This window comes from Heterodontus francisci, chromosome 3 (genome assembly GCF_036365525.1).
Source record: "Heterodontus francisci isolate sHetFra1 chromosome 3, sHetFra1.hap1, whole genome shotgun sequence".
NCBI classification, from domain to species: domain Eukaryota; kingdom Metazoa; phylum Chordata; class Chondrichthyes; order Heterodontiformes; family Heterodontidae; genus Heterodontus; species Heterodontus francisci.
This window is the reverse complement of record NC_090373.1, coordinates 189926752-189952566: the sequence shown is the minus strand read 5'-3', so window position 1 is coordinate 189952566 and position 25815 is coordinate 189926752. Positions and strand designations below refer to the sequence as shown.

The 25815-nt window shown below is 44.6% G+C and overlaps 1 protein-coding gene across 4 annotated transcripts in view; it reads left to right on the top strand.

Annotated features, from left to right (window-relative positions):
- Positions 1 to 25815, top strand: part of LOC137365328 (CSC1-like protein 2) — a 94456-nt gene that overhangs the window by 45067 nt on the left and 23574 nt on the right. For all 4 annotated transcript variants that reach the window (XM_068027924.1, XM_068027923.1, XM_068027922.1 and 1 more), the window contains 7 exons: positions 2449 to 2529; positions 5785 to 5908; positions 10548 to 10681; positions 14123 to 14260; positions 14634 to 14787; positions 16619 to 16725; positions 20253 to 20339. In XM_068027924.1, coding sequence (XP_067884025.1) covers positions 2449 to 2529; positions 5785 to 5908; positions 10548 to 10681; positions 14123 to 14260; positions 14634 to 14787; positions 16619 to 16725; positions 20253 to 20339 — 825 coding nt within the window. The remainder of the gene's footprint in view (positions 1 to 2448; positions 2530 to 5784; positions 5909 to 10547; positions 10682 to 14122; positions 14261 to 14633; positions 14788 to 16618; positions 16726 to 20252; positions 20340 to 25815) is intronic.

Below are 25815 nucleotides of genomic sequence, written 5' to 3'. Positions count from 1 at the left end.
CCCTTACTCTGACCCTACCTAATAACTTACTATTCCCTACTCCCATGCTATCTATCTCCTCCAGTATTCTGTGATCCTTGGTATTCCTCTTTGATACATGCTCTTGGTTCCCACAACCCTGACACGTTACCAGTTATGCTTCCCTCCAATCTGAGTTCTCTCTCAGGTTCCCATCCCCCTGACAATTTAGTTTAAACCCTCCCCAATAGCACTATCAAATCTCCTTGCAAGGATATTCGTCCCAGACCTGCTAACATGCAACCTGTCCATCTTGTACGGGTCCCACCTGCCCCAGAACTAGTCCCAATGTCTCAGAAATCTGATGCCCTCCCTCCTACACCAGTTCTCCAGCCACGTGCTCAATTCTCCAATTCCTATGCTCACTTGCACGTGAGACTGGGTGTAAGCCTGAGATTACTGCTTTTGAGGTCCTACTTTTTAATCTCCTTCCTAGCTCCCTAAAATCTGCTTTCAGGACCTCATCCCTTTCTTACCTATGTCATTGGTACCAATGTGGACCATGACCTCTGGCTGTTCACCCTCCCCCAGAAGAATCTCCTGCAGCCGCTCCGAGACATCATTGACCCTGGGAGGCAACGCACCATCCTGGAGTCCCGTTCAGTGATCATTCCATCTCCCTGGATTTGCTTTGGAGGGTTGGTGGGAAGTCGATGGGTGAGGAGGAGATTTTGAGAATTAAGAGGTGACATGATTCCTTGTCAGAACTTTATTGCACAAGCTGAGCCCGGGCCTGTCCTCACAGTTCCCACTGTTTAGTTACTGGACGTGGACACAGATTACCTTCCTGCCTCTTCAGTCATGGAACACTGCGCTGGACAAATACTGATGCTCGCTTTTCCCATCTGATCTGGAGGCATTGCTTACGTTGGGGTGCAGCTGTTATACATCATGTTGGGGTGCAGTTGTTTTCTTCATGTTGGGGTGCAGCTGTTTTCTTCATGTTGGGGTGCAGTTGTTTTCTTCATGTTGGGGTGCAGTTGTTTTCTTCATGTTGGGGTGCAGTTGTTTTCTTCATGTTGGGGTGCAGTTGTTTTCTTCATGTTGGGGTGCAGTTGTTTTCTTCATGTTGGGGTGCAGCTGTTTTCTTCATGTTGGGGTGCAGCTGTTATACATCATGTTGGGGTGCAGCTGTTATACATCATGTTGGGGTGCAGCTGTTATACATCATGTTGGGGTGCAGCTGTTATACATCTTTGTTGGGGTGCAGCTGTTATACATCATGTTGGGGTGCAGCTGTTATACATCATGTTGGGGTACAGCTGTTATACATCATGTTGGTTTACAGTCCTCTTTCTGCTGGCAGCCCTCCAGTAGTACACTTGTGGCTATCCTCTGTGTGTTAGGAGGAGACAGTGGCATAGCAGTAATGTCACTGAACTAGTAATCCAGAGATTAAAACCAAGAAATGCTGGAAATACTCAGCAGGTCTGGCAGCATCTGTGGAGAGAGAAGCAGAGTTAACGTTTCAGGTCAGTGACCCTTCATCAGAACTGGCAGATATTAGAAATGTGAAAGGTTATAAGCAAGTAAAGCGGGGGTGGGGCAAGAGATAACAAAAGAGAAGGTGTAGATAGGACAAGGTCACAGAATAGCTGACCAGAAGGTCATTGAGCGAAGGCAAAGGGTATATTAATAGTGTGCTGAAAGACAAAGCGTTAGTGCAGAGAGGGATTTAATTTACAGAAAACTGAACAGCCTGGCCCCAAGCACAAACATGAAAAAAAACAATGGGTAGGCACAGTAGAAACAAACTAAAAAAAATAACTAAAAATAAAAAAGGGGGCCCGTCATCCTCTGAAATTATTGAACTCAGTGTTCAGTCCAGCAGGCTATAGTGTGTCTAATCCTATTTCAGATTTCCAGCATCTGCAGTATTTTGCTTTTATTTTAGTAATCCAGAGACCCAGGCTAATACCCTGGGGACATGGGTTCAAATCCCGCCATGGTAGCTGGTGGGATTTTGATGAGGAATTTCTTCACTCAGAGGGTGGCGAATCTTTGGAATTCTCTACCCCAGAGGGCTGTGGAGGCTCAGACTGAGATGAATAGATTTCTAGATATTAAAGGCATCAAGGGATTTGGGGATAGTGCGGGAAAATAGCATAGAGGCAGAAGATCAGCCATGAATTAGTTGAATGGTGGAGTGGGCTCGAGGGGTCGAATGGCCTACTCCTGTTCCTATATCCTGTGTTCCTGTGACATTAAGTGCCAGTAGCCTAGTTTATCATGAGGGCCATTACATCTAAGCTTGATCACCTGATATCTAAATCCATGCATTCTCCAGCAAGTGTCGCTGGATAGTGATCAGTGGCAGGGAAATGCTGGTGAACTTACCCCCCTTCCCCATCCCCCACCCACAGACGCTGTGGCCTTTTTTTCTTCCTGTTTCCCTCAGCTATGCTCCTCACTTTGCTTTTCCATTTTCAGCGAAGCCTACCCCATGTGCACAGTCCTGGAGGTTCAGCTCTGTTACAATGTGGCAAAACTGATTGCACTGGATGCTGAGAGGTAAGAAACATACCATGAAAGAATGTGTTATTGATGTGAGTTTTTTTTTTAAGTGTTGATTTTAAATATTTTACAGCACTAATGAATTTTTTGTGGCGTTGTTGCTGGGTTCTAGAGCAGGCCTGTAATTGCTGTCCCCATTAAGCCCGTTGCTGATGTACCACTATTTAAATGTACACAATTAGCTGCTTGTTAATTGCAGGCTGCAAGTCAGAAACATGCAACAGAAAATGCTCTTTCCTCATTGTTTCATAACAAAGTGTGATCCCTGTGTGTGGGTGCATGCTAACGTAATACTTCCATTCATGTACTAGTGCAGTCTGCCATGGCCTGGTTAATTGAGATAATGGTGCTGCTTCATAAGGAACAGGAGTGTTGTACTATGCAATCTATAATCTGTTAAGATGGAGATGTGTCCCTTTGTAAAGTCACAAAATTTAATAGTTGTCAAATCATCATCAGCTCAAGCCATTCAGACTTTTAGTTGTTTGGACAGAATGAAGTTGCGAGTTGGATTGCTTGTCAGTTTTAGGCTGCGGGCCAGGATCAGCCAGCAGTTTCAAGATTGTGTGGTGTGCTAACCGGGTCAGTGGATGTTTGTTAGAACTAGATTGCCAAACCACATAGAAAAGAATGTAGAGGTGTGTGTGTGTCCCTGTAAGGCTCGACAGGGTAATGTCAGTGCATCTCGAAGTGAAGGGTGGGGTGAATTGCAGATTCAGCTGCACCCTGGCTTCCATTTGATTGGCAGGTCAGTTAACTTTGTTTGGATGCTGTGGAAATGGTACGTTGTTAGATGAAACACACGGCACTTTATATTTCTCTGCATCTGTAAGAAAGAATGGGGGAGGTAGAAAGTGGAAATTATCCCCGTGCAGCAATTGGTGTTTAACTTTCCTACATTTAGAGATTGGAGAAGCTAAGCTCGTTCTCCTTAGAACAGAGAAGGTTAAGGGGAGATTTAATAGAGGTGTTCAAAATAATGAAGGGTTTTGATCGAGTAAATGAGGAGAAACTGTTTCTACTGGCAGGAGGGTCAGTTACCAGAGGATTTAAGGTAGAGGGTCAGTTACCAGAGGATTTAAGGTAGAGGGTCAGTTACCAGAGGATTTAAGGTAGAGGGTCAGTTACCAGAGGATTTAAGGTAGAGGGTCAGTTACCAGAGGATTTAAGGTAGAGGGTCAGTTACCAGAGGATTTAAGGTAGAGGGTCAGTTACCAGAGGATTTAAGGTAGAGGGTCAGTTACCAGAGGATTTAAGGTAGAGGGTCAGTTACCAGAGGATTTAAGGTAGAGGGTCAGTTACCAGAGGATTTAAGGTAGAGGGTCAGTTACCAGAGGATTTAAGGTAGAGGGTCAGTTACCAGAGGATTTAAGATAATTGGTAGAAGAATCAGAGGGGAGATGAGAATTTTTTTATGCAATGAGTTGTTATAATCTGGAATGTGCTGCCTAAAAGGGTGATGGAAATAGCTTCAATAATAAATTTTAAAAGGCAATTGGATATATTCTTGAAGGGGAAATATTAGCAGGGCTACTATGACCAAAAAGCATAGGTGCGGGACTAATTGGACAGCTCCTTCAAGGACACAATGGGCTGAATGGTCTCCTTCTGTACTGTAAAATTCGATGAATAAACACATTTGGGAACTATTCCATTCTTGTTCATTTTGTGTTAATGTCCTTTATTGTGGCCTTGTTGAGAAAGTGTAAGTCCAGGGCTGGCAGCATTAGGACTGAAAGTAATTCGTGTGGGAAGAGTAAACCAATTAGCTTTTGTAGAATAAATTGAACTTGTAAAGGGACCTAGGTTAGAATAAATTTAACTATGCTGAAGTATGGTAGGAAGTGTGTTTGTGCACAATATTTTCAATATATTACCAATAGATAACTCAAATGCTTTGGTCTTTTCTCTCTCCTTTTTCTCACGTCAGTCTTCTAGGGACCTCACTGAAGTGGTCCTTACCCAGCCTGTATGGGCGGAATCTTACAGTCTTTGAAGATTTTAACGCAGTTGGGAGCAGATGTGCTTCCTGACCCCACTGGTGTCAATTGGCCGCACGTGCCAGCAGGCGGCCAATTAAGAGGCAGCCTCCGGATTCACCATCCAATTAAGGACAGCGGGTGGATTCCCCAGGTGGGAGGCCCAATCAGAGGGCCTGAAGCTCTGGACGGCTCTGGACACTGGGAGAGGTGGGCGCTGTTGAGGTCGGCAGGAGAAAATGAGGACCTATAAATTCACTCAGCCACATCAGTCAGGCTATCAGTGTGGAAGGGAACCCCTCCACGGCTGTGACCCTCTCATCCCAGTGGCTCTGTGTTTGGGTGATTAAGAGAAGGTGCCGATGGCCCCCTGGCCTGCTGCAGGGAGGCTGCCTCCATTTACCTGCCAGGCTCCAGCCTAATTGAGGGTTTGGGGGGAGGGCCTATCTGCTGTCAGGAAGATCCCAGTGGTGCCATAACCATTGCCCCTAATTGGCCCCTTCATGGGCCTCATTGACTACCTGCTATTGCTGGGCGGGTAGCTGCTGCTGTGTTGACCCCACCTCTGGCAAGATTGCTTGGAGGCAGGAATGTGTCCCAAGTTTCCTCTTGATCCTGCTTCCTAACCACGGGGCCAGGAATATTCTGCCTTGTGTTTCGGTATGTGGGGGTAATGATAGCTGATTATAGGGTTTGAGATCAACAAAGTGACTTGACCCTTGTAGTCTCCTAGTCTATGGCTCAATACCACACCAGGCAATGCTTTGTGGTGTCTTGAATGGTTTGGATACCTTGGGTTGCCTGGAGGATTGCCAACTCTGGTTAGACACATTCATAGACTCAGAGAGATACAGCACTGAAACAGGCCCTTCGGCCCACTGAGTCTGTGCCGACCAACAACCACCCATTTATACTAATCCTACATTAATCCCATATTCCCTACCACATTCCCACAATTCTCCTACCACCACTAGGGGCAATTTACAATGGCCAATTTACCTATCAACCTGCAAGTCTTTGGCTGTGGGAGGAAACTGGAGCACCCGGAGAAAACCTACACGGTCACAGGGAGAACTTGCAAACTCTGCACAGGTAGTACCCAGGTCGCTGGAGCTGTGAGGCTGCGGTGCTAACGGCTGCGGTGCTAACCACTGTGCCACCATTCCTGGATGTTGAATCACTTGGCCTCTCTCCACCAATCCAGAAGGGATGTGAAATCTGATGCAGCAATGAAAGCTGTAATGCTCTTATTCTGATGTGTTCTTCCCTATAGGAGAAAGGCTGAACGTGGTCGGAAGTACTATACAAACCTGCTTCAGAGTGAAGGGAAAAGCGTTTCCATCAACCCGAAGCCTTGTGGCCAGTTCTGCTGCTGTAGCTTCAAAGGATGTGAGCAGGTGGGGAGGTTAAATCCAGGTCAAGAGGTGTAAGGGTAAATTAGATTGGTCATGATCTAACTGAATGGTGCAACAAGCTGGTGGGGCTGAAAGGCCTGTTCCTGTCCCTAATTAAGATGGGCATTTAGAGGCTGGCACGGGATATTTTATTTTCAAAACCAAACTAAAAATGGAGAGTGGCAGTAGGCAGGTATCTGGGCTGAGGGCAGCAGGTTCCTTGCTTTTTTTAGGGTCATGAAGCAATTAATGCAACTTGTCCCCTAAATAACAACAGTTTTGTGTGGGGGGGGGAGGGGGGGGGGGATGTGATGCAACACCCTCTCCCCTCTGAGAACTAGCTTTGAATCCAAGCCACACTCATGGGATAATGCATTCTCCACTGTTGCCTGTAAATATCTGCGATAAATGGCCCTCCTTTGGCTCAACCGAATATTTTTAGTTGTTGCAGATCCATTAAAATATTTCCTTTTTCCCTTTCTCCGTTCCTCCTGGGAGTGCATTCCATACCATGACCATTCTTTCCATAAAGAAGAAACTCCTGACATCAGATTCAGAAAACAGACTCAGTTGTAGCTTTCCAAAGGTAATTGGGTAAATAGAAACATAGAATATTGATGGTACAGAAGGAGACCCTCTAGATTATTGTGGCTGTGCTGGAAATGTACTTAAAGAGAAAAAAAATGCAGGGCAATGGGGAAAGCCGGGGAGTGCAAATAATTGGACAGCTCTACCGTTGGCACAATGGGCTGAATGAACCAATTGGACAGCTCTACCGTTGGCACAATGGGCTGAATGAACCAATTGGACAGCTCTACCATTGGCACCAATGGGCTGAATGAACCAATTGGACAGCTCTACCGTTGGCACAATGGGCTGAATAAACCAAACCAATTAGACAGCTCTACCATTGGCACCAATGGGCTGAATAAACCAAACCAATTAGACAGCTCTACCATTGGCACCAATGGGCTGAATAAACCAAACCAATTAGACAGCTCTACCATTGGCACCAATGGGCTGAATGAACCAATTGGACAACTCTACCGTTGGCACAATGGGCTGAATAAACCAAACCAATTAGACAGCTCTACCGTTGGCACAATGGGCTGAATAAACCAAACCAATTAGACAGCTCTACCATTGGCACCAATGGGCTGAATGAACCAATTGGACAGCTCTACCGTTGGCACAATGGGCTGAATGAACCAATTGGACAACTCTACCGTTGGCACAATGGGCTGAATGAACCAATTGGACAGCTCTACCATTGGCACCAATGGGCTGAATGAACCAATTGGACAGCTCTACCGTTGGCACAATGGGCTGAATAAACCAAACCAATTGGACAGCTCTACCGTTGGCACAATGGGCTGAATAAACCAAACCAATTAGACAGCTCTACCATTGGCACCAATGGGCTGAATGAACCAATTGGACAGCTCTACCGTTGGCACAATGGGCTGAATAAACCAAACCAATTGGACAGCTCTACCGTTGGCACAATGGGCTGAATAAACCAAACCAATTAGACAGCTCTACCGTTGGCACAATGGGCTGAATAAACCAAACCAATTAGACAGCTCTACCGTTGGCACAATGGGCTGAATAAACCAAACCAATTAGACAGCTCTACCATTGGCACCAATGGGCTGAATGAACCAATTGGACAGCTCTACCGTTGGCACAATGGGCTGAATAAACCAAACCAATTGGACAGCTCTACCGTTGGCACAATGGGCTGAATAAACCAAACCAATTGGACAGCTCTACCGTTGGCACAATGGGCTGAATAAACCAAACCAATTAGACAGCTCTACCATTGGCACCAATGGGCTGAATGAACCAATTGGACAACTCTACCGTTGGCACAATGGGCTGAATAAACCAAACCAATTGGACAGCTCTACCGTTGGCACAATGGGCTGAATAAACCAAACCAATTAGACAGCTCTACCATTGGCACCAATGGGCTGAATGAACCAATTGGACAACTCTACCGTTGGCACAATGGGCTGAATAAACCAAACCAATTAGACAGCTCTACCGTTGGCACAATGGGCTGAATGAACCAATTGGACAGCTCTACCGTTGGCACAATGGGCTGAATAAACCAAACCAATTGGACAGCTCTACCGTTGGCACAATGGGCTGAATGAACCAATTGGACAACTCTACCGTTGGCACAATGGGCTGAATAAACCAAACCAATTAGACAGCTCTACCATTGGCACCAATGGGCTGAATGAACCAATTGGACAGCTCTACCGTTGGCACAATGGGCTGAATGAACCAATTGGACAACTCTACCGTTGGCACAATGGGCTGAATAAACCAAACCAATTAGACAGCTCTACCGTTGGCACAATGGGCTGAATAAACCAAACCAATTAGACAGCTCTACCGTTGGCACAATGGGCTGAATAAACCAAACCAATTAGACAGCTCTACCGTTGGCACAATGGGCTGAATGAACCAATTGGACAGCTCTACCGTTGGCACAATGGGCTGAATAAACCAAACCAATTGGACAGCTCTACCGTTGGCACAATGGGCTGAATAAACCAAACCAATTAGACAGCTCTACCATTGGCACCAATGGGCTGAATGAACCAATTGGACAACTCTACCGTTGGCACAATGGGCTGAATGAACCAATTGGACAGCTCTACCGTTGGCACAATGGGCTGAATAAACCAAACCAATTGGACAGCTCTACCATTGGCACAATGGGCTGAATGAACCAATTGGACAGCTCTACCATTGGCACAATGGGCTGAATAAACCAAACCAATTGGACAGCTCTACCGTTGGCACAATGGGCTGAATAAACCAAACCAATTAGACAGCTCTACCGTTGGCACAATGGGCTGAATAAACCAAACCAATTAGACAGCTCTACCGTTGGCACAATGGGCTGAATGAACCAATTGGACAGCTCTACCATTGGCACAATGGGCTGAATGAACCAATTGGACAGCTCTACCATTGGCACAATGGGCTGAATGAACCAATTGGACAGCTCTACCGTTGGCACAATGGGCTGAATAAACCAAACCAATTGGACAGCTCTACCGTTGGCACAATGGGCTGAATGAACCAATTGGACAGCTCTACCATTGGCACAATGGGCTGAATAAACCAAACCAATTGGACAGCTCTACCGTTAGCACAATGGGCTGAATGAACCAATTGGACAGCTCTACCATTGGCACAATGGGCTGAATAAACCAAACCAATTGGACAGCTCTACCGTTGGCACAATGGGCTGAATAAACCAAACCAATTAGACAGCTCTACCGTTGGCACAATGGGCTGAATAAACCAAACCAATTAGACAGCTCTACCGTTGGCACAATGGGCTGAATAAACCAAACCAATTGGACAGCTCTACCGTTGGCACAATGGGCTGAATAAACCAAACCAATTGGACAGCTCTACCGTTGGCACAATGGGCTGAATGATCTCTTTTAGTGCTGTAGCATTCTATGATCAGTCCTAACTTGCCTTTTTTTACTGGATTGAATCTATGCTCCCTTGTCCTACTCTCACTATTTTTTATATTCTGGTTTTATCTTTTCCATTCCCTTACAATACCTGAGATCACCTCTCATAAATCTCCTTTGCAGGCTGAAAAGCCTACGGAGGTAATGTTAACCTAACTCATTGGGCGGTAAACCCTCTAGATCGGGTGGCATGTTGGTTTTAACCCCTTCCCCCACCTCTATCCAATATTACTGATTTCAGTGGAAAGTAAAATTTTAAGCAGGGTGCAAAAACAGGGTTTTCCCCAATCCCGTCACCTTCCTGACGGGCGGGTTGGATTGAAATTCCCCCCACCATCCCACCCCACCCAACAAGTCTTTCCTTATAAGTTAGACCCCTGACACTGGGGAAATCTTTCTCTTGCCTTTTCCTGGAGCTGCCTCCGAGGCTTGAATGTCTCTCTTGTGTCTCGGTGACCAGAACTGGATGCAGTGCTGCAGCTCGGTCTGACCAGAGGATTGTACATTCTGCATGTGACTTCCTCTGGCTTGTATGCTACTGTTTTGGCTTTGATGATTTTCTGTTCTCCATTTGGTTGGTCTTGGAAGAGTGGGGTAGATGTTGACTTTCTGCGATAGTGTAAAACAGGTGACAGTGAGCCAATAGCCCGTATTATAGCTCTCCCCAACTATTATTCCCATTGACTTTCTTTACCCTCCCAACACACAACATCCCATGTTCCAGTAACCCTCCATCACAAGTGACTACTGAGGCAGAGACAGTAAAAACATCAATAGGGAAAAGGAGGAATATCAAAGGGTATGGGGAAAGAGCAGGGAGATGGAATTAGTGTAGTTTGTAGAGTTAACACAGGTACAGATGGCCTTCCCCAGTGCTGTAATATCTGTGAACTAGAATTGGGTGAAATGATACCTGTATAATAGTGGTGTAGGGCAGGTAGCCTGTGGCATCATTTGATTGTTAGTATGGTAACACGACTATTATTTGCAATAGCAGATTACCTGATAAATAAATGCCTTTCAAAAAAACAAAACCTGGACTATTACTTCAACTGACACGTATTTATGGATTAAATCTCTTTATTTAGTACTTATCTGAGAGTCCTCCTCTTGATGCTTTTGCTCTTTTCTGACAGGTGGATGCAGTGGAGTATTACACTAAACTGGAGAGTGAAATGATAGATCAGTACACCCGGGAGAAAGAGGTGTTGGACAGGAAACCGCTTGGACTAGCCTTTGTTACCTTCCAGGATGAAGCCATGGCAACTCTGTAAGTCGGGGACTTGAATTACTTTGCATCTACATTATTACGTGCTAACCTAGGTGTTACACAGAATTACATAGCGTCTGCAACACAGCACATTGAGTCAACACAGAAACAGTCCATTCAGCTCAACATGCTCCACATGATCCTCACCCACTCCTCTTCATCTTAACCTTTCAGAATAACCTTCTATTATTCCTTTCTTCCTCTTATGTTTATCTAGCTTTCCCTTAAATGTATCTATGCTAGTCGCCTCAACTACTCCCTGTGGTAGCGAGTTCCACATTTGTACCACTGTTTGTTGTAAGAGTGCTTGATGGTGAATGTTAAAACATCCCAGGGCACTATTTGAAGAACAGCAGACTTCGCCTAGTTTCCTGGCCAATATTACACTCTCCGCCAACAATACAAAGATCAGATTAACTGGGAATTTACTGTGGTGCTGTTTGTGGATCGTGGCTGATACAGAATGGCTGCCTTGTTTGTGCACATAGTAACAATTGGTACACTCTGAAAAATGGAATAATCATTAATACATCAATGCAAATAGAACATAGAACATTACAGCGCAGTACAGGCCCTTCAGCCCTCGATGTTGCGCCGACCTGTGAAACCATCTGACCTACACTATTCCATTTTCATCCATATGTCTATCCAATGACCACTTAAATGCCCTTAAAGTTGGCGAGTCTGCTACTGTTGCAGGCAGGGCGTTCTACGCCCCTACTACTCTCTGTGTAAAGAAACTACCTCTGACATCTGTCCTATATCTATCACCCCTCAACTTAAAGCTATGTCCCCTCGTGTTTGCCATCACCATCCGAGGAAAAAGACTCTCACTATCCACCCTGTCCAACCCTCTGATTATCTTATATGTCTCTATTAAGTCACCTCTTCTCCTCCTTCTCTCTAACGAAAACAACCTCAAGTCCCTCAACCTTTCCTCGTAAGACCTTCCCTCCATACCAGGCAACATCCTAGTAAATCTCCTCTGCATCTTTTCCAAAGCTTCCACATCCTTCCTATAATGCGGTGACCAGAACTGCACGCAATACTCCAGGTGCGGCCGCACCAGAGTTCTGTACAGCTGCAGCATGACCTCGTGGCTCCGAAACTCGATCCCCCTACTAATAAAAGCTAACACACCATATGCCTTCTTAACAGCCCTATTAACCTGGGTGGCAACTTTCAGGGATTTATGTACCTGGACACCAAGATCTCTCTGCTCATCTACACTACCAAGAATCTTCCCATTAGCCCAGTATTCTGCAATCCTGTTACTCCTTCCGAAGTGAATCACCTCACACTTTTCCGCATTAAACTCCATTTGCCATCTCTCAGCCCAGCTCTGCAGCCTATCTATGTCCCTCTGTAACCTACAACATCCTTCGGCACTATCCACAACTCCACCGACCTTCGTGTCATCCGCAAATTTACTAACCCACCCTTCTACACCCTCATCCAGGTCATTTATAAAAATGACAAACAGCAGTGGCCCCAAAACAGATCCTTGCGGTACACCACTAGAAACTATACTCCAGGATGAACATTTACCATCAACCACCACCCTCTGTCTTCTTTCAGCTAGCCAATTTCTGATCCAAAGCACTAATTCACCTTCAACCCCATACTTCTGTATTTTCTGCAATAGCCTACCGTGGGGAACTTTATCAAACGCCTTACTGAAATCCATATACACCACATCCACGGCTTTACCCTCATCCACCTGTTTGGTCACCTTGTCAAAAAACTCAATAAGGTTTGTGAGGCACGACCTACCCTTCACAAAACTGTGCTGACTATCTCTAATGAACTTATTCTTTTCAAGATGATTATAAATCCTATCTCTTATAACCTTTTCCAACATTTTACCCACAACCGAAGTAAGGCTCACAGGTCTATAATTACCAGGGCTGTCTCTACTCCCCTTCTTGAACAAGGGGACAACATTTGCTATCCTCCAGTCTTCCGGCACTATTCCTGTCGACAATGACGACATAAAAATCAAGGACAAAGGCTCTGCAATCTCCTCCCTGGCTTCCCAGAGAATCCTAGGATAAATCCCATCTGGCCCAGGGGACTTATCTATTTCTTCCTTCTAATTGGTTCTTTTTAAAAAGTGAATTAATTCCCAGGTATGTTTGCATTGACTGTGTGGTGCTTTCAGAGGAGGGGAGGATGTATTGAGGAATCCGGATTGAGCTGTGAACAATGTGGGTTAATGATATTCTTCATCTTTGAGGCTGAGTTGGGTCTGGGAAACTGATGGAAGGGAGGGAGGAGATTGTGCTCGCTTGCACTGGATTTCCCGACCAGAGGAAATAGCTTCTCTGTATCTGTCCTAGCGAATCCATTTATCATTTTAAACGTAATTTTATTATATCATTCCTCAACTTTCTAAATTCAAACGAATAGAAGCCAGGTTCATGCAACTTGTCCTCATAATTTAATCCTTTTAGCCCCAGCATTATTTTGGTGAATTTGCACTGCACCCTGTCCAAGACCAATATATCCTTCCCGAGATCTGGTGGCCAAAACTGAACGCAAGACTACAGTGGGGTCTGACCAAGTCTCAGTATAACTGAAGCATCGCTGCCTCCTCTTTGTATTCCAGCCCCTTTGAGATAAAGCCCAACATTCCCTTCATCATTTTTGATTGTTTTCTATGCCTGTGCACTCACTAATAGTGATTTGTGTACATGGACACCCAAATCCTTTTGCCTCTCCACAGCTCCTAGAATCACCATTTAAGAAAATGTTCTTTGTTGATCCAAAATGGATGACCTCGCACTTCCCTAAACTGAACTTCAGCTGCCACAGTTTTTTCCCCTCAGTTTGTCTGTCTTTTGCCAGTTTGTAACTTCTTGCTATCTAGGAAGACTCTACTCTTTGAGTAGCTGCACTCTGTAGATCATTCAGTGGGTAAAACAAAAAACTTGCATTTAATTAGCATTTTTCACAACCTCAGGATGTCCCGAAGTGCTTTGCAGCCAATGTGGTACTTTTGTAGTGCAGTTATTGTTGTAATGTACAATACTTGGCTTTCGCCACTTGGTCCAGTGCAGAACTAAATGATGTGAGTTTTTGTGGCAATATCATGCCAGTTCTCAAAAGATCCTACAGGGATTTGAGCTCGAAATTTGGTCAGTTTCTCAAAGAGAGAAGTGGTAGTTGGGTGAAACTGGTAAACTGGGTGATCGTGCTTTCGACCACAGGAAGTGGCTGTGGTGGATAGCCTTGATACTTTTAAAAGAAAACTAGAGAGTATATGAGCGAGAAGGGAATAGAAAGATGCACTGAAAGGCTGAGATCAAGTAGCCGGAATGGGAGGAGACTCATGTGGAGTATAAACACCAGTACAGACTAACTGGGAGGAAAGGCCTGTTTCTGTGCTGCAAATTCAATGTAATTCTAAGTAAAAGTGCCTGTTTTGTTCTATTTCTTTAGTGTCCTGAGAGATTTCAACACCTTCAGGTGCCAGGGCTGTCACTGTCGGGGAGAAACGCAGCCTTCGCTCTACAGTCAGAACCTCGGAGTTTCCAACTGGAACGTGACCTACGCACCAGATCCCAAGAATATTTACTGGTAAGGTACAACGTCTCCAAAAAGTTTGTCTTTTTTTCCCTCAGTTTCTCCCCTGAATCATAGAATAGTACAGCACAGAAGGAGGCCATTCGGCCCACTGAGCCTGCACCAGGTCTTTCGAAGAGCAATCCAGTTAGTCCCACTCTTTCCCCAAAGCTTGCATTAATGATGGGACCATTTAACTATCGAATTGTCGTATGATTCTGCCCCAGTGCCTTGTATGAATGTGAGCCAGGAGTGTTGGCAGGGTATTTCACCTATAGATTGGGAGGGAGGGGATGGTGCGTAGATTTTGGTGGAGGTTGGGGCACGTGCTATGTATTGACTGTGGGCGCTGGTTTTTAATGTTGTGCTTTCTCTTGCTCTCCGACAGGGAAAACATCTCTGTCCAGGGAATTCACTGGTGGACTCGCTGCATCTTAGTAAACTTTCTACTCTTCATTTTGCTGTTTTTTCTCACCACACCATCGATTGTGCTGTCCACCATGGATAAGTTCAATGTCACGCGGCCCATCTATTATCTCAACGTAAGCAGGTGTTCTCCCTCTCTTGTTTCTTTCCTTTCATATTGCGCCTCCCCTCTGTTGAAGGTGCTGGTCCCTCATGTGTGACAGCAGACACACTGGGCACCACCAGACTGATTGTCTGTTGGGAGTGGATGGATATCACAACTGAGCCCCATGCTGTCGTCATCTGATGTCCACTTGCGCATACTTTCAAGCTGGGATCACTAGTCGATTGGGACCCTGGCTGATTTTTCACCTTTCCCGCTATTCCAGATATAAAGAACAAAGAACAGTACAACACAGGAACTGGTCATTCAGCCCTCCTAGCCTGCGCCGATCTTGATGCCTGCCTAAACTAAAACCTTCTGCACTTCTGGGGTCCGTATCCCTCTATTCCCATCCTATTCATGTATTTGTCAAGATGCCTCTTTAACGTCATTATCGTATCTGCTTCCACCACCTCCCCCGGCAGCAAGTTCCAGGCACTCACCACCCTCTGTGTAAAGAACTTGCCTCGCACATCCCCTCTAAACTTTGCCCCTCTCACCTTAAACCTATGTCCCCTAGTAACTGACTCTTCTATCCTGGGAAAAAGCTTCTGACTATCCACTCTGTCCATGCCACTCATAACTTTGTAAACCTCTATCATGTCGCCCCTCCACCTCCATCGTTCCAGTGAAAACAATCTGAATTTATCCAACCTCTCCTCATAGCTAATGCCCTCCAGACCAGGCAACATCCGGTAAACCTCCTCTGTACCCTCTCCAAAGCCTCCACGTTCTTCTGGTAGTGTGGCGACCAGAATTGCACGCAATATTCTAAGTGTGGCCTAACTAAAGTTCTGTACAGCTGCAGCATGACTTGCCAATTTTTATACTCTGTGCCCCGACTGATGAAGGCAAGCATGCCGTATGCCTTCTTGACTACCTTATCCACCTGCGTTGCCACTTTCAGTGACCTGTGGACCTGTACGCCCGGATCTCTCTGCCTGTCAATACTCCTAAGGGTTCTGCCATTTACTGTATACTTCCCACCTGCATTAGACCTTCCAAAATGCATTACCTCACATTTGTCCAGATTAAACTCCATCTGGCATTTCTCCGCCCAAGTCTCCAACCCATCTATATCCTGTTGTATCCTCTGACAATCCTCATCACTATCCGCAACTCCACCAACCTTTGTGTCGTCCGCAAACTTACTAATCAGACCAGCTACATTTTCCTCCAAATCATTTATATATACTACAAACAGCAAAGGTCCCAGCACTGATCCCTGCGGAACATCACTAGTCACATCCCTCCATTCAGAAAAGCACCCTTCCACTGCTACCCTCTGTCTTCTATGACCGAGCCAGTTCTGTATCCATCTTGCCAGCTCACCTCTGATCCCGTGTGACTTCACCTTTTTTACCAGTCTGCCATATGTTCTACTGCCCTGCTTATGGTCAGCTATCCCTTCATGGACCAAGGATTGAACCTGGGAGCCTACTACTCTGTAGGGACCTGTGCCACATTAAACCATCTGGGGAGCCTACTGGCCCCACTTTATATCATTCCAGATAGAAGCTCTAACAGCTGAATCCCTCCCCTCCCATCCCCTCGTTGACTCCAGATTTAAGCTCTAACTCGCAGCTTTTCTTCCACCCACCCACTTCCAACACAAACCTCTCCTGTTATGAAACACTCTACTCAAAACCCATTTCTTTCAGTTAATGGGCTGCCCTGGGATTTGACTTGAGGCAAATGTTCACTTACTTGTGCCACTGGGCTGTGTCATCTCTTTTTGAATTCATTTTATAATGTCAAATAACAATTCCCAGTCTCACTTACCTCTTCGTTGCCTTTAAATGCAGAATCCTGTCATCAGCCAGTTCTTCCCCACACTCCTGCTGTGGACCTTCAGTTCTCTCTTACCCATAATAGTCTACTACTCAACCATTTTTGAAGGTCACTGGACAAGGTAGGGAATCTGTAATCATGCATGTATATTTGTAAGAGTAACTTTCCTTTTCAGTTTAATTCTTTTGTTTTTTTTGAAAGTTTAATTCAAACTTTTTTCCCTGCTTCAATTCCTCCTTCCTTGTGCTCTTGAAGGTATTAACTTATTGCTGGGTTGGGGTCTATGGTTGGCCATCCAAATATGGTACACCTGGGCTTGGACAGGTACAGAGCACTTTGGCTAGCTAATGCGAGGCTTGTGTATCGAAGCAGATCTTGTCCTTGTCTAACGCCCACACACATACACAGACTTTGCAGAGGGATGACAGCTAAGTGTAAAGTTTTGATTACTTAGCAGGGTACTGTGGAAAATTTGTAGCATCCTTAACTAGTGCCAGAGATTAGCCAACTCAGCAGAGATCCCAGGTCAAAGCAGGAACTGTGTGATTCAATTCAAAAATACCTTTAATCAGAAAGCCTGGGTCAATGTTTTATGTAAGAAATGGGAGCAGGAGTAGACCATATGACTCCTCGAGCCTGCTCCGCCATTCAATACAATCATGGCTGATCTTCTGCCTCAAGTCCACATTCCTGCCTGCTCCCCATATCCCTCGATTGCCTGACAGACCAAAACACTCAGCCTCCAATATAGTCAACAATGGAGCATCCACAACCCTCTGGGGAAGAGAATTCCGAAGATTCACAACTCTTTGAGTGAAGACGTTTCTCCTCATCTCAGTCCTGAATCAACCCCTTATCCTGAGACTGTGTGTCTGTGTTCTAGATTCCCCAGCCAAGCGAAACAACCTCTCCGTGTCTACCCTGCCAAGCTCCTATAGCAATTTGGGGGAAAAACTGGGAAATTCTTCTCCGGCCCCTTTAGGCTATGGAAACAAATCCAGGAGGCTACTCTAGCCCTGATAATTCTATGCTTTTGTTCGAGATGATATCCGCCCCACCAGAAACAGGTCCAGATCTCGTTTGAAGGAATTCAGTGAATTGGTGTTCGCTGCACGAGCCTGCAGCCTGTTCCAGAGGTCCATTGTTGCCTGGGAAAAGACCCACCTCCTGAAATCTAACCTAGATCTGGCCGCCTACAATCTCTGGTCCTCCCTAACCTATTTAAGTGAAGCAAACCAAGTCAAACACCATTTACTCCCTTCGCCATTTTATAAACCTATAATGTACTCTGGACAATAGAAGGTCATCAGCTGAATGTGCACTCACTGAACTCCTTACTGGATTGATTCCCATTTTTTCCATCCTACCTACCCATCTCTTGAGGGAGCAATGTAATAGAGCCAATTCAAGGAATTTCTGTCAAAATTCCATTCTGACCCATCAAAGATGATCTGCTTATTACCCAAAATGTTATTTTATGCAGTGATCTCGCGGTATTCCAAAAATCTGAAGGACTGAATGGAATCAGTCCTTGCTACCATCACAGGATTGCAGTTGCACAGTTCAATCAGATTAGAGAAATGAAACTTCCACATATTCAACCTCACTGCCTAAGGGTAGCCCTTCATTCTGAGCAGCTCCCTCACCTTAAACCAGTGGTTCTTTAAAGTTTTTTTGGTTGAAGGACCTCTTTTCTAATGGATTAGTAATATAGTAATACTATGTAAGTCTCAAAATATGAAAATATTGCATGTAATGAATATTTTAATAATGCTTAAGAAAACAGGTATTTACTTCAATATTGCACAGTGTTCTGCACCATTCACGACTTCTCAGATACTAAGCAGTCTGTGTCCAAATGCAGCAAATCCTGGACAACATTCAGGCTTGGGCTGGTATGTGGCAAGTAACATTCACGCCACACGAGTGCCAGGCAATGACCATCTCCAACAAGAGAGAATCTAACCAGCTCCCCTTGACATTCAATGGCATTACCATTGCTGAATCTCCCACTATCAACATCCTGGGGGTTACCATTGACTAGAAACTGAATGGACCAGCCACATAAATGCTCTGGCTACAAGAACAGGTCAGAAGCTAGGAATCCTGGGAGAGTAACTCACCTCCTGTTTCCGCAATGCCTGTCCACCATCTACAAGGCAGAAGTCAGTAGTGTGATGGAATACTCTCCACTTGCCTGGATGGGTGTAGCTCCAACAACACTCGAGAAGCTCGACACCATCCAGGACAAAGCAGCCCGCTTGATTGGCACCCCATCCACCACCTTCAACATTCACTCCCTCCACCACTGATGCACAGTGGCAGCAGTGTGTACCATCTACAAGATGCACTGTAGCAACGCACCAAGGCTCCTTCGACAGCATGTTCCAAACACCTCTACCACTTAGAAGGACAAGGGCAGCAGAGGCATCGGAACACCGCCACCTGCAAGTTCCCCACGCACCATCCTGACTTGGAACTATATCGCCGTTCCTTCACTGTCGTTGGGACAAAATCCTGGAACTCCCTTCCGAACAGCACTGCTGCACTGTTGATGCACCTATACCCCAAGGACTGCAGCGATTCAAGAAGGCAGCTTCCCACCGTCTTCTGAACAGCAATTCGGGATGGGTAATAAATGCTGACCCAGCCAACGGCGCCCACATCCCAAGAACAAATCTAAAAAGATATATAGCAATCTTCATGATGCTGTTTGCGCTCCTCCATGTGATCTCCCCTCCTAAGTGAGAAACAATCCACCAACTCGCATGTTCTCCAGAGACTAACAGAATGTTAGTGTTATAACTAGGATATAAGGGATGGGGGGTGGGGGAAGGTGAAGTGAAGCTTTGTTCCAGCTCTATAAATCTCTGACCACATATGGAGTCCTGTGAATAGTCTCGGCACGGCACCTTAAGGTATATTGGCCTTGGAAGGAGTGCAGCACAGATTCACCAGAATGTTACCCAGATTCCCACTCTTCCTCACAGTAAATGCTAGCTCAATCAATAACTTTCAATCTGAGGTCGATAGATATTTTTACTACCCAAGTGTCTAAAGGGTTATGGAGCAAAGGTTGAAGTTTGGAGTTAAGATACAGATCAGCCATGTTGTCATTGAATGGCAGAACAGGCTTGAGGGACTGAGTAATCTAGATCTGGTTCCTAAGTTCTCGATGTCTTTTAATTTTAAATATTAAATGAGCTCCTAAGTTTGACTCAACCATACAATTTTTCATTTGTGAATGTAATTACTCTGCTTCAGTTTATTAATAAACAGGAAGGATTTCAGCAGGAGGCCTTAGTGAACCCCCACTAATGACCAGACCCTACTCGTGATTGAACCCTGTTTGGAAACAACACTATATGTGTACAGTCCTTTAGTAAATTTGCACTTCATCTCCCAATATTCCCCCTTGAGACCACAGGACCTAATTTTAGCACACCAAAAACTTTAGGAAATTCCTGATCCACTGACTTCAAGTAAAAAGAACTGGATCAGGTCAAACATGACATTATTTTCTGAAGCTGTGTTCAGTGACTCCTGCTAACACTGAGGCCTAGCCCAGAGATGGGGATCCGGCAGCTTTTCAGCGATTTGTTCACTTTCTGAGAATATCCATCTTTTTGAAATTCTTGCTCTCCGCAGGTCTGCAGAAAACCGTATCACAATGCACAAACTCTACATCTTTCTCATTATCATGGTGCTGATACTGCCATCCCTAGGCCTAACAAGGTAAGGACTCCATCAAGTCTGAGCAACAAAGCTAACTCATATTTAAACAATCCATTCTTAGGATATGGGCAATGCCAGCAAGATCATCATTTATTGTCCATTCTGATTTGCCATGATACTCTTTGATACTCAGTAACCAGCAGAGGGCAGTTAAGAGCAAGCCATTTTGTTATGGGATTGGAGTTGCACATAGCCCAGACCAGGTAAGGACCAACATCTCCTCTACATTTCTTTTGTTGTGCATGGCCTATTCGTCAATGCACAGCAGTTTCTTAAAGGAAAACTTATGAGCAGACTGCGCTGGTACCTTCTGGGTTGCTGTGCGGCCACGCGTGCCCGCAGCTTACAGGAAACATTAGTAAGAATGGGATGTTTCCAACCTTAAAGGGAATTAGCGAACCAGTTATGGTTTACGACAATTTGACAGATTTATGGTTACTTTGAACTGTTACCAGCTTATTTCCAGATGTAAAAGAAACCTAAGTTCAAATTCACAAACTCAAATTCTCTGTCCTAAGTCTGCCTACTGATAAAGTAGTTCATTGCATGTGAAGAATGATGGGATGTTTGAGGCATGTGAAAAGGTGCTACAGAAATGCATAAACAAATAAAATGCATAAAAAGAGATTGTAAAAGCTTCTATAACTATGCAAAGAGGAAGAGATTAGTGAGAGTAAATGTGGAACCCTTAGAGGCGGAGACGGGAAAAATTATAATGGGGAATAAGGCAATGACAGTTATTAAATACTTTGCATCTGTCTTCACGATATAAGACAGAAAAAACATTCCAGAAGTAATGGGGAACCAAGTGAAAATGAGGGGCTTAAGGATACTAGTAATCGTAGAGAAATTAATGGGACCCAAAGCAGACAAACTCCCTGGACTTGACCTATACCCTAGGGTTTTTAAAAGAGGTAGATATAGAGATAATGGATGCATTAATTGCGATCTTCCAGGTTTCCCTAGATTCCAGAATGATCCCGTGGATTGGAAGGTGGCAAACGTAACCCTCTTAGTTAAGAAAGGAGGAAGAGAACAAATAGGGAACTACAGACCAGTTAGTGTAACATCAGTAGTAGGGAAAATGCTAGAATCTATTATTAGGGGTGTGATAACAGGGCACTTAGAAAATTGTATGATTGGACAGAGTCAGTAGGGATTTATGAAAGAAAATTGTGTTTGATAAATCTGTTGAGTTTTTTGAGGATGTATCTAGCAGGGTAGATGAGGAGGAACCAGTGGATGTAATATATTTGAATTTTCAAAAAGCATTCAATAAGGTGCCACACAAGAGGTTATTCTAGAAAATTAAGACTCATGGGATTGAGGTTAATAGGTTAACATGGACTGAGGATTGGTTAATGGACAGAAAACAGAGAGCGTGAGTAAACAGGTCAATTTTGGATTGGCAGGTTAGTTTGGTGCACGAGGTCAGTACTGGGGCCTCACCTATTTACAATCCAAATAAATGACTTAGATGAGGTGTAATGTATCCATGTTTGCTGATACAAAATTAGGTGGGAAAATCAGCTATCAGAACATAAAAGAGGTTGCAAAAGGATTTAGACAGGTTAAATAAGTGGGCAAGAATGGGGCAGATGAAATATAATCTGGAGAAATGTGAAGTTACCCACTTCGGCAGGAAAAATAGAAAAGCAGAATATTTTTAAAAAGTGACAGATGGGGAAATGTTGGTATTCAGATGGACTGGGATGCTCTTGAACATGAATCATAGAAAGTTAGCATGCAGGTACAGCAAGCAATTAGGAAATTAAATGGTATGTAAGCCTTTACTGCAAAGGGATCAGAATATAAGAGGGAAGACGACTTACTGCAATTGTATAGGGTCTTGTTGGGACTACACCTGGAGTACTGTGTACAATTTTGGTCTCCTTACCTAAGGAAACATATACTTGCCTTAGAGGGAGTGCAATGAAGGATCACTAACAATCACAGAAGTGTTACAATACAGAAGGAGGCCATTCGGCCCATCGAGTCCACACTAGCTCTCTGAAAGAGCAACTCCCTCAGTTCCATTTCCCTGCCTTCTCCCCTTAACCCTGCACATTCTTCCTTTTCATATAACTGTCTAGTTCCTTTTTGAATGCTTCAGTTGAACCTGCCTCCACCACGTTCTTAGGCAGCGCGTTCCAGAACTTAAACTACTCGCTGCGTGAAGAAGTTTTTCCTCATGTCACTTTTGCTTCTCTTACCAAATACTTTAAATCTGTGCCCTCTCGTTCTCGATTCTTTCACGAGTGGGAACAGTTTCTCTCTATCTGCTCTGTCCAGACCTCTCATGATTTTGAATATCTCTATCAAATCACCTCTCAGCCTTCTCTTGTCCAACGAAAACAGTCCTAACTTCTCCAATCTATCTTCATAACTGAAATTCCTCATCCCTGGAGCCATTCTCATGAATCTATTCTGTACTAACAATATTTCCTCTAATACAAAAGCATAAAAATAGAAAATGCTGGAAATACTCAGCAGGTCTGTGGAGAGAGAAACAGAGTTAATGTTTCAGGTTGCTGACCTTTCATCAGAACAGGGAAAAGTTAAAAATGTAATAGGTTTTAAGTAAGCGAAAGGAGTGAAAAAAAACAAAAGGGAAGGTCTGTGATAGGGTGGTAGACAGGAGAGATCAAATGACAAATGAGTTGGTGGTGCAGGGCCAAAGGGAGTGGTAATGGTACTAGTGAAGAGACAAAAGATGTGTTTAGAGGAGGTGTGAATGGCAGAATGATGAACAACTGTCATCCAAAAGCAGAAACAGGGAAAAATGAGAATAAAACTGGAACCTGCAAAGAAAAGGAAACAAAATAGGGGAAGAGATTGCAGTCTGAAGTTGTTGAACTCGATGTTGAGTCCAGAAGGCTGTAGGTGCTGTATCAAATGATGAGGTACTGCTCCTTGAGGTTATGTTGTACTTCATTGGACCACTACAGCAGGCCGAGGACAGATAGGTCAGAGTGGGAGCAAGGTGGAGAATTAAAATAACAGGCGACTGGAAGCTCAGGGTCTGAATGGAGACTGAATTGCAGACTGAGCGGACCTCATTGTGAGCAGTGAATACATTATTCCAAATTGAAAGAAGTACACGTAAATCACCTGGAAGGAGTGTTTGGGGCCTTGGATGGTGTGGAGAGAGGAGGTAAAAGGGTAGATGTTGCATCTCCTGCACTTGCATGGAAAGGGTGCAATGGAAGGGGTGTTGGGGGGGGCGGCGGGGGGGAGGGAGATGTGTGGACCAGGGTGTTGAGGAGAAAATAGTCCCTTCAGATTGTTGGGAGGGAAGGGGAAGATGGACTTGGTGGCATCATGCTGGAGGTGGTAGAAATGGCTGAGGATGATCCTTTGAATACGGAGTCTGGTTGGGTCAGAGGTGAAGACAAGGGGAACCCTATCATGGTTCTGGTGGGAGGGGAGGGGGTGACAGCAAAAGTTGCCACCTTCCCTCTATAGCTTCCAATCTCAGTTTCCCCCACCCCAAACAGCCCACTTCTACCTACTCCCCAAGATTCACAAACAGGACTTCCCTGTTGGACACACCGTTTGTCAATTCCTGACCCACTAAACTGATTTCTTCCTATCTGAACTCTTTTTTTCCTCCCCTTGTCCAGTCTCTTCCCATTTCTTATATCTGTGACTCTTCCGATGCCCTCTTTCACTTTAACAGTTTCCAATTTCCTGGTCCTAACCATCTCTTCACCAGGGATATCCAATCTCTCACCACCTCCATCTTCCACCAGGACAGTTTTAGGACTCCCTGCTTCTTCCTTGAATAGAGGCTGAACACCTCCGTTCAGTCCGCAAGTGTGCCCCCGAGCTTCCAGTCGCCTGTCATTTCAATACTCCACCTTGCTCTGCCCTCGGCCTACTACAGTGCTCCAGTGAAGCTCAACATCATCTTTCAATAGACACTTTACAGCTTCTGCACTCAACATGCAATTGAACAATTTCAAACTATAATCTCTGCAGCCCCCACCCACCAACCACCATTTTGATTCTGTTCTTTGTAGGTTTTGGTTTTATTCTCTCTTTTTCCTACCAGCTCCCCCATCACACCCCCCACCCCCCATATTTCAGCATTTGGATGGCAGTTATTCATCATTCTGCCATTCACACCTCCTCCAGACATATCTTTTGTTTTTGTTTACTTGTCCCATTACCACTCCCTTTGGCCCTGCACCACAAACTCTTGTCATTTAATCTCTCCTGTCTCCTGCTCTATCACAGACCTTTTTTGTCCTTTTTCCTACCCTTCCCCTTTCACTCACTTAGAACCTATTATATTTCTAACTTTTCCCAGTTCTGATGAAATGTCTTTGACCTGAAATGTTAACTGTTTCTCTCTCCACAGCTGCTGCCCGACCTGCTGAGCATTTCCAGCATTTCATGTTTTATTATTGATATTTCCTCTAACACTGTTCATTAGATTGATTTCTGGGATGTGCAGATTGTCCTATGAGTAACACCCCACCGAATTCAGGGCCCTAAAATCTCGGGTCCTCCGGGAAATCACCCATTTTGAGAACTTTGTGCTTTTTACTGATTGATAAAGGGCTCAACTCGCTGATTGGTAGATGAGGGGGGGCTTCCCATGCAATTTTGAGAGAAGCAGTGTCAAGTGTTAGCAGACAAGTGAGAATGCCAGAATGAGCAAATCAAAAAGGGCCACAGCCATTACTGCAGCACATAGAGTGAAAGAATTTGGAAGCCAAATTCTGCATGCCGATGGTGGAATACTGTTTAGAACAAGCTGCTGTGTTTTGTACAATCACACACGGAGGGCAACGGTTCAGCACCACTTAGAGTCCAAAAGCCATTGCAGCAGTAAGGGAGCATCTGACACCGCACTGCTGGAAAATAAACAGACAAAAAAACAAGCAACAATTTCATCTTCTTAAAAAGTTAACAGAGGGCTCAGAAAATCATCAGTTGGTTACAATGGAACTTGTGGATGCTTTTGCAAGCACCAACATAACATTAGAAAAACCTGATCCAAAAACCCAAAGTTACAGGTAGTCAACATGATAATGAGTCAAGCATTTAGGGCTGAGATGAAGAGAAACTTCTTCAAAGGGCTATTAACCTTTGGCATACTCTACCCCGGAGAGCTGCCAATGCTCAGTCATTAATGTGCAAAATGGTGGTTACTTGCTAAGTGTAAATAAATATGACAGGACTACCTACTGAAGGTTTTTGCTGCACATTGTGAGGACAATTCCAACAAACTCCGTTGACATGGACAGAACTGTTGCTAAACACGGACAGGTGTTCACAGCACAGAAACAGGGAATCAAGAAAGAGACAGTTGTAGGTTTCTCCGTGCTCACAGTCAACCACTGACTTCAGTGAGTAAAGAATGTGATCTGTTAAGAGTCAGCTTTTTACAATAGTTTTTGAGTATACGATAAATGCCATTTGAAAGCAGAAACCACTTTTGTCTTTTATTTTAAATAGATCATTTTCA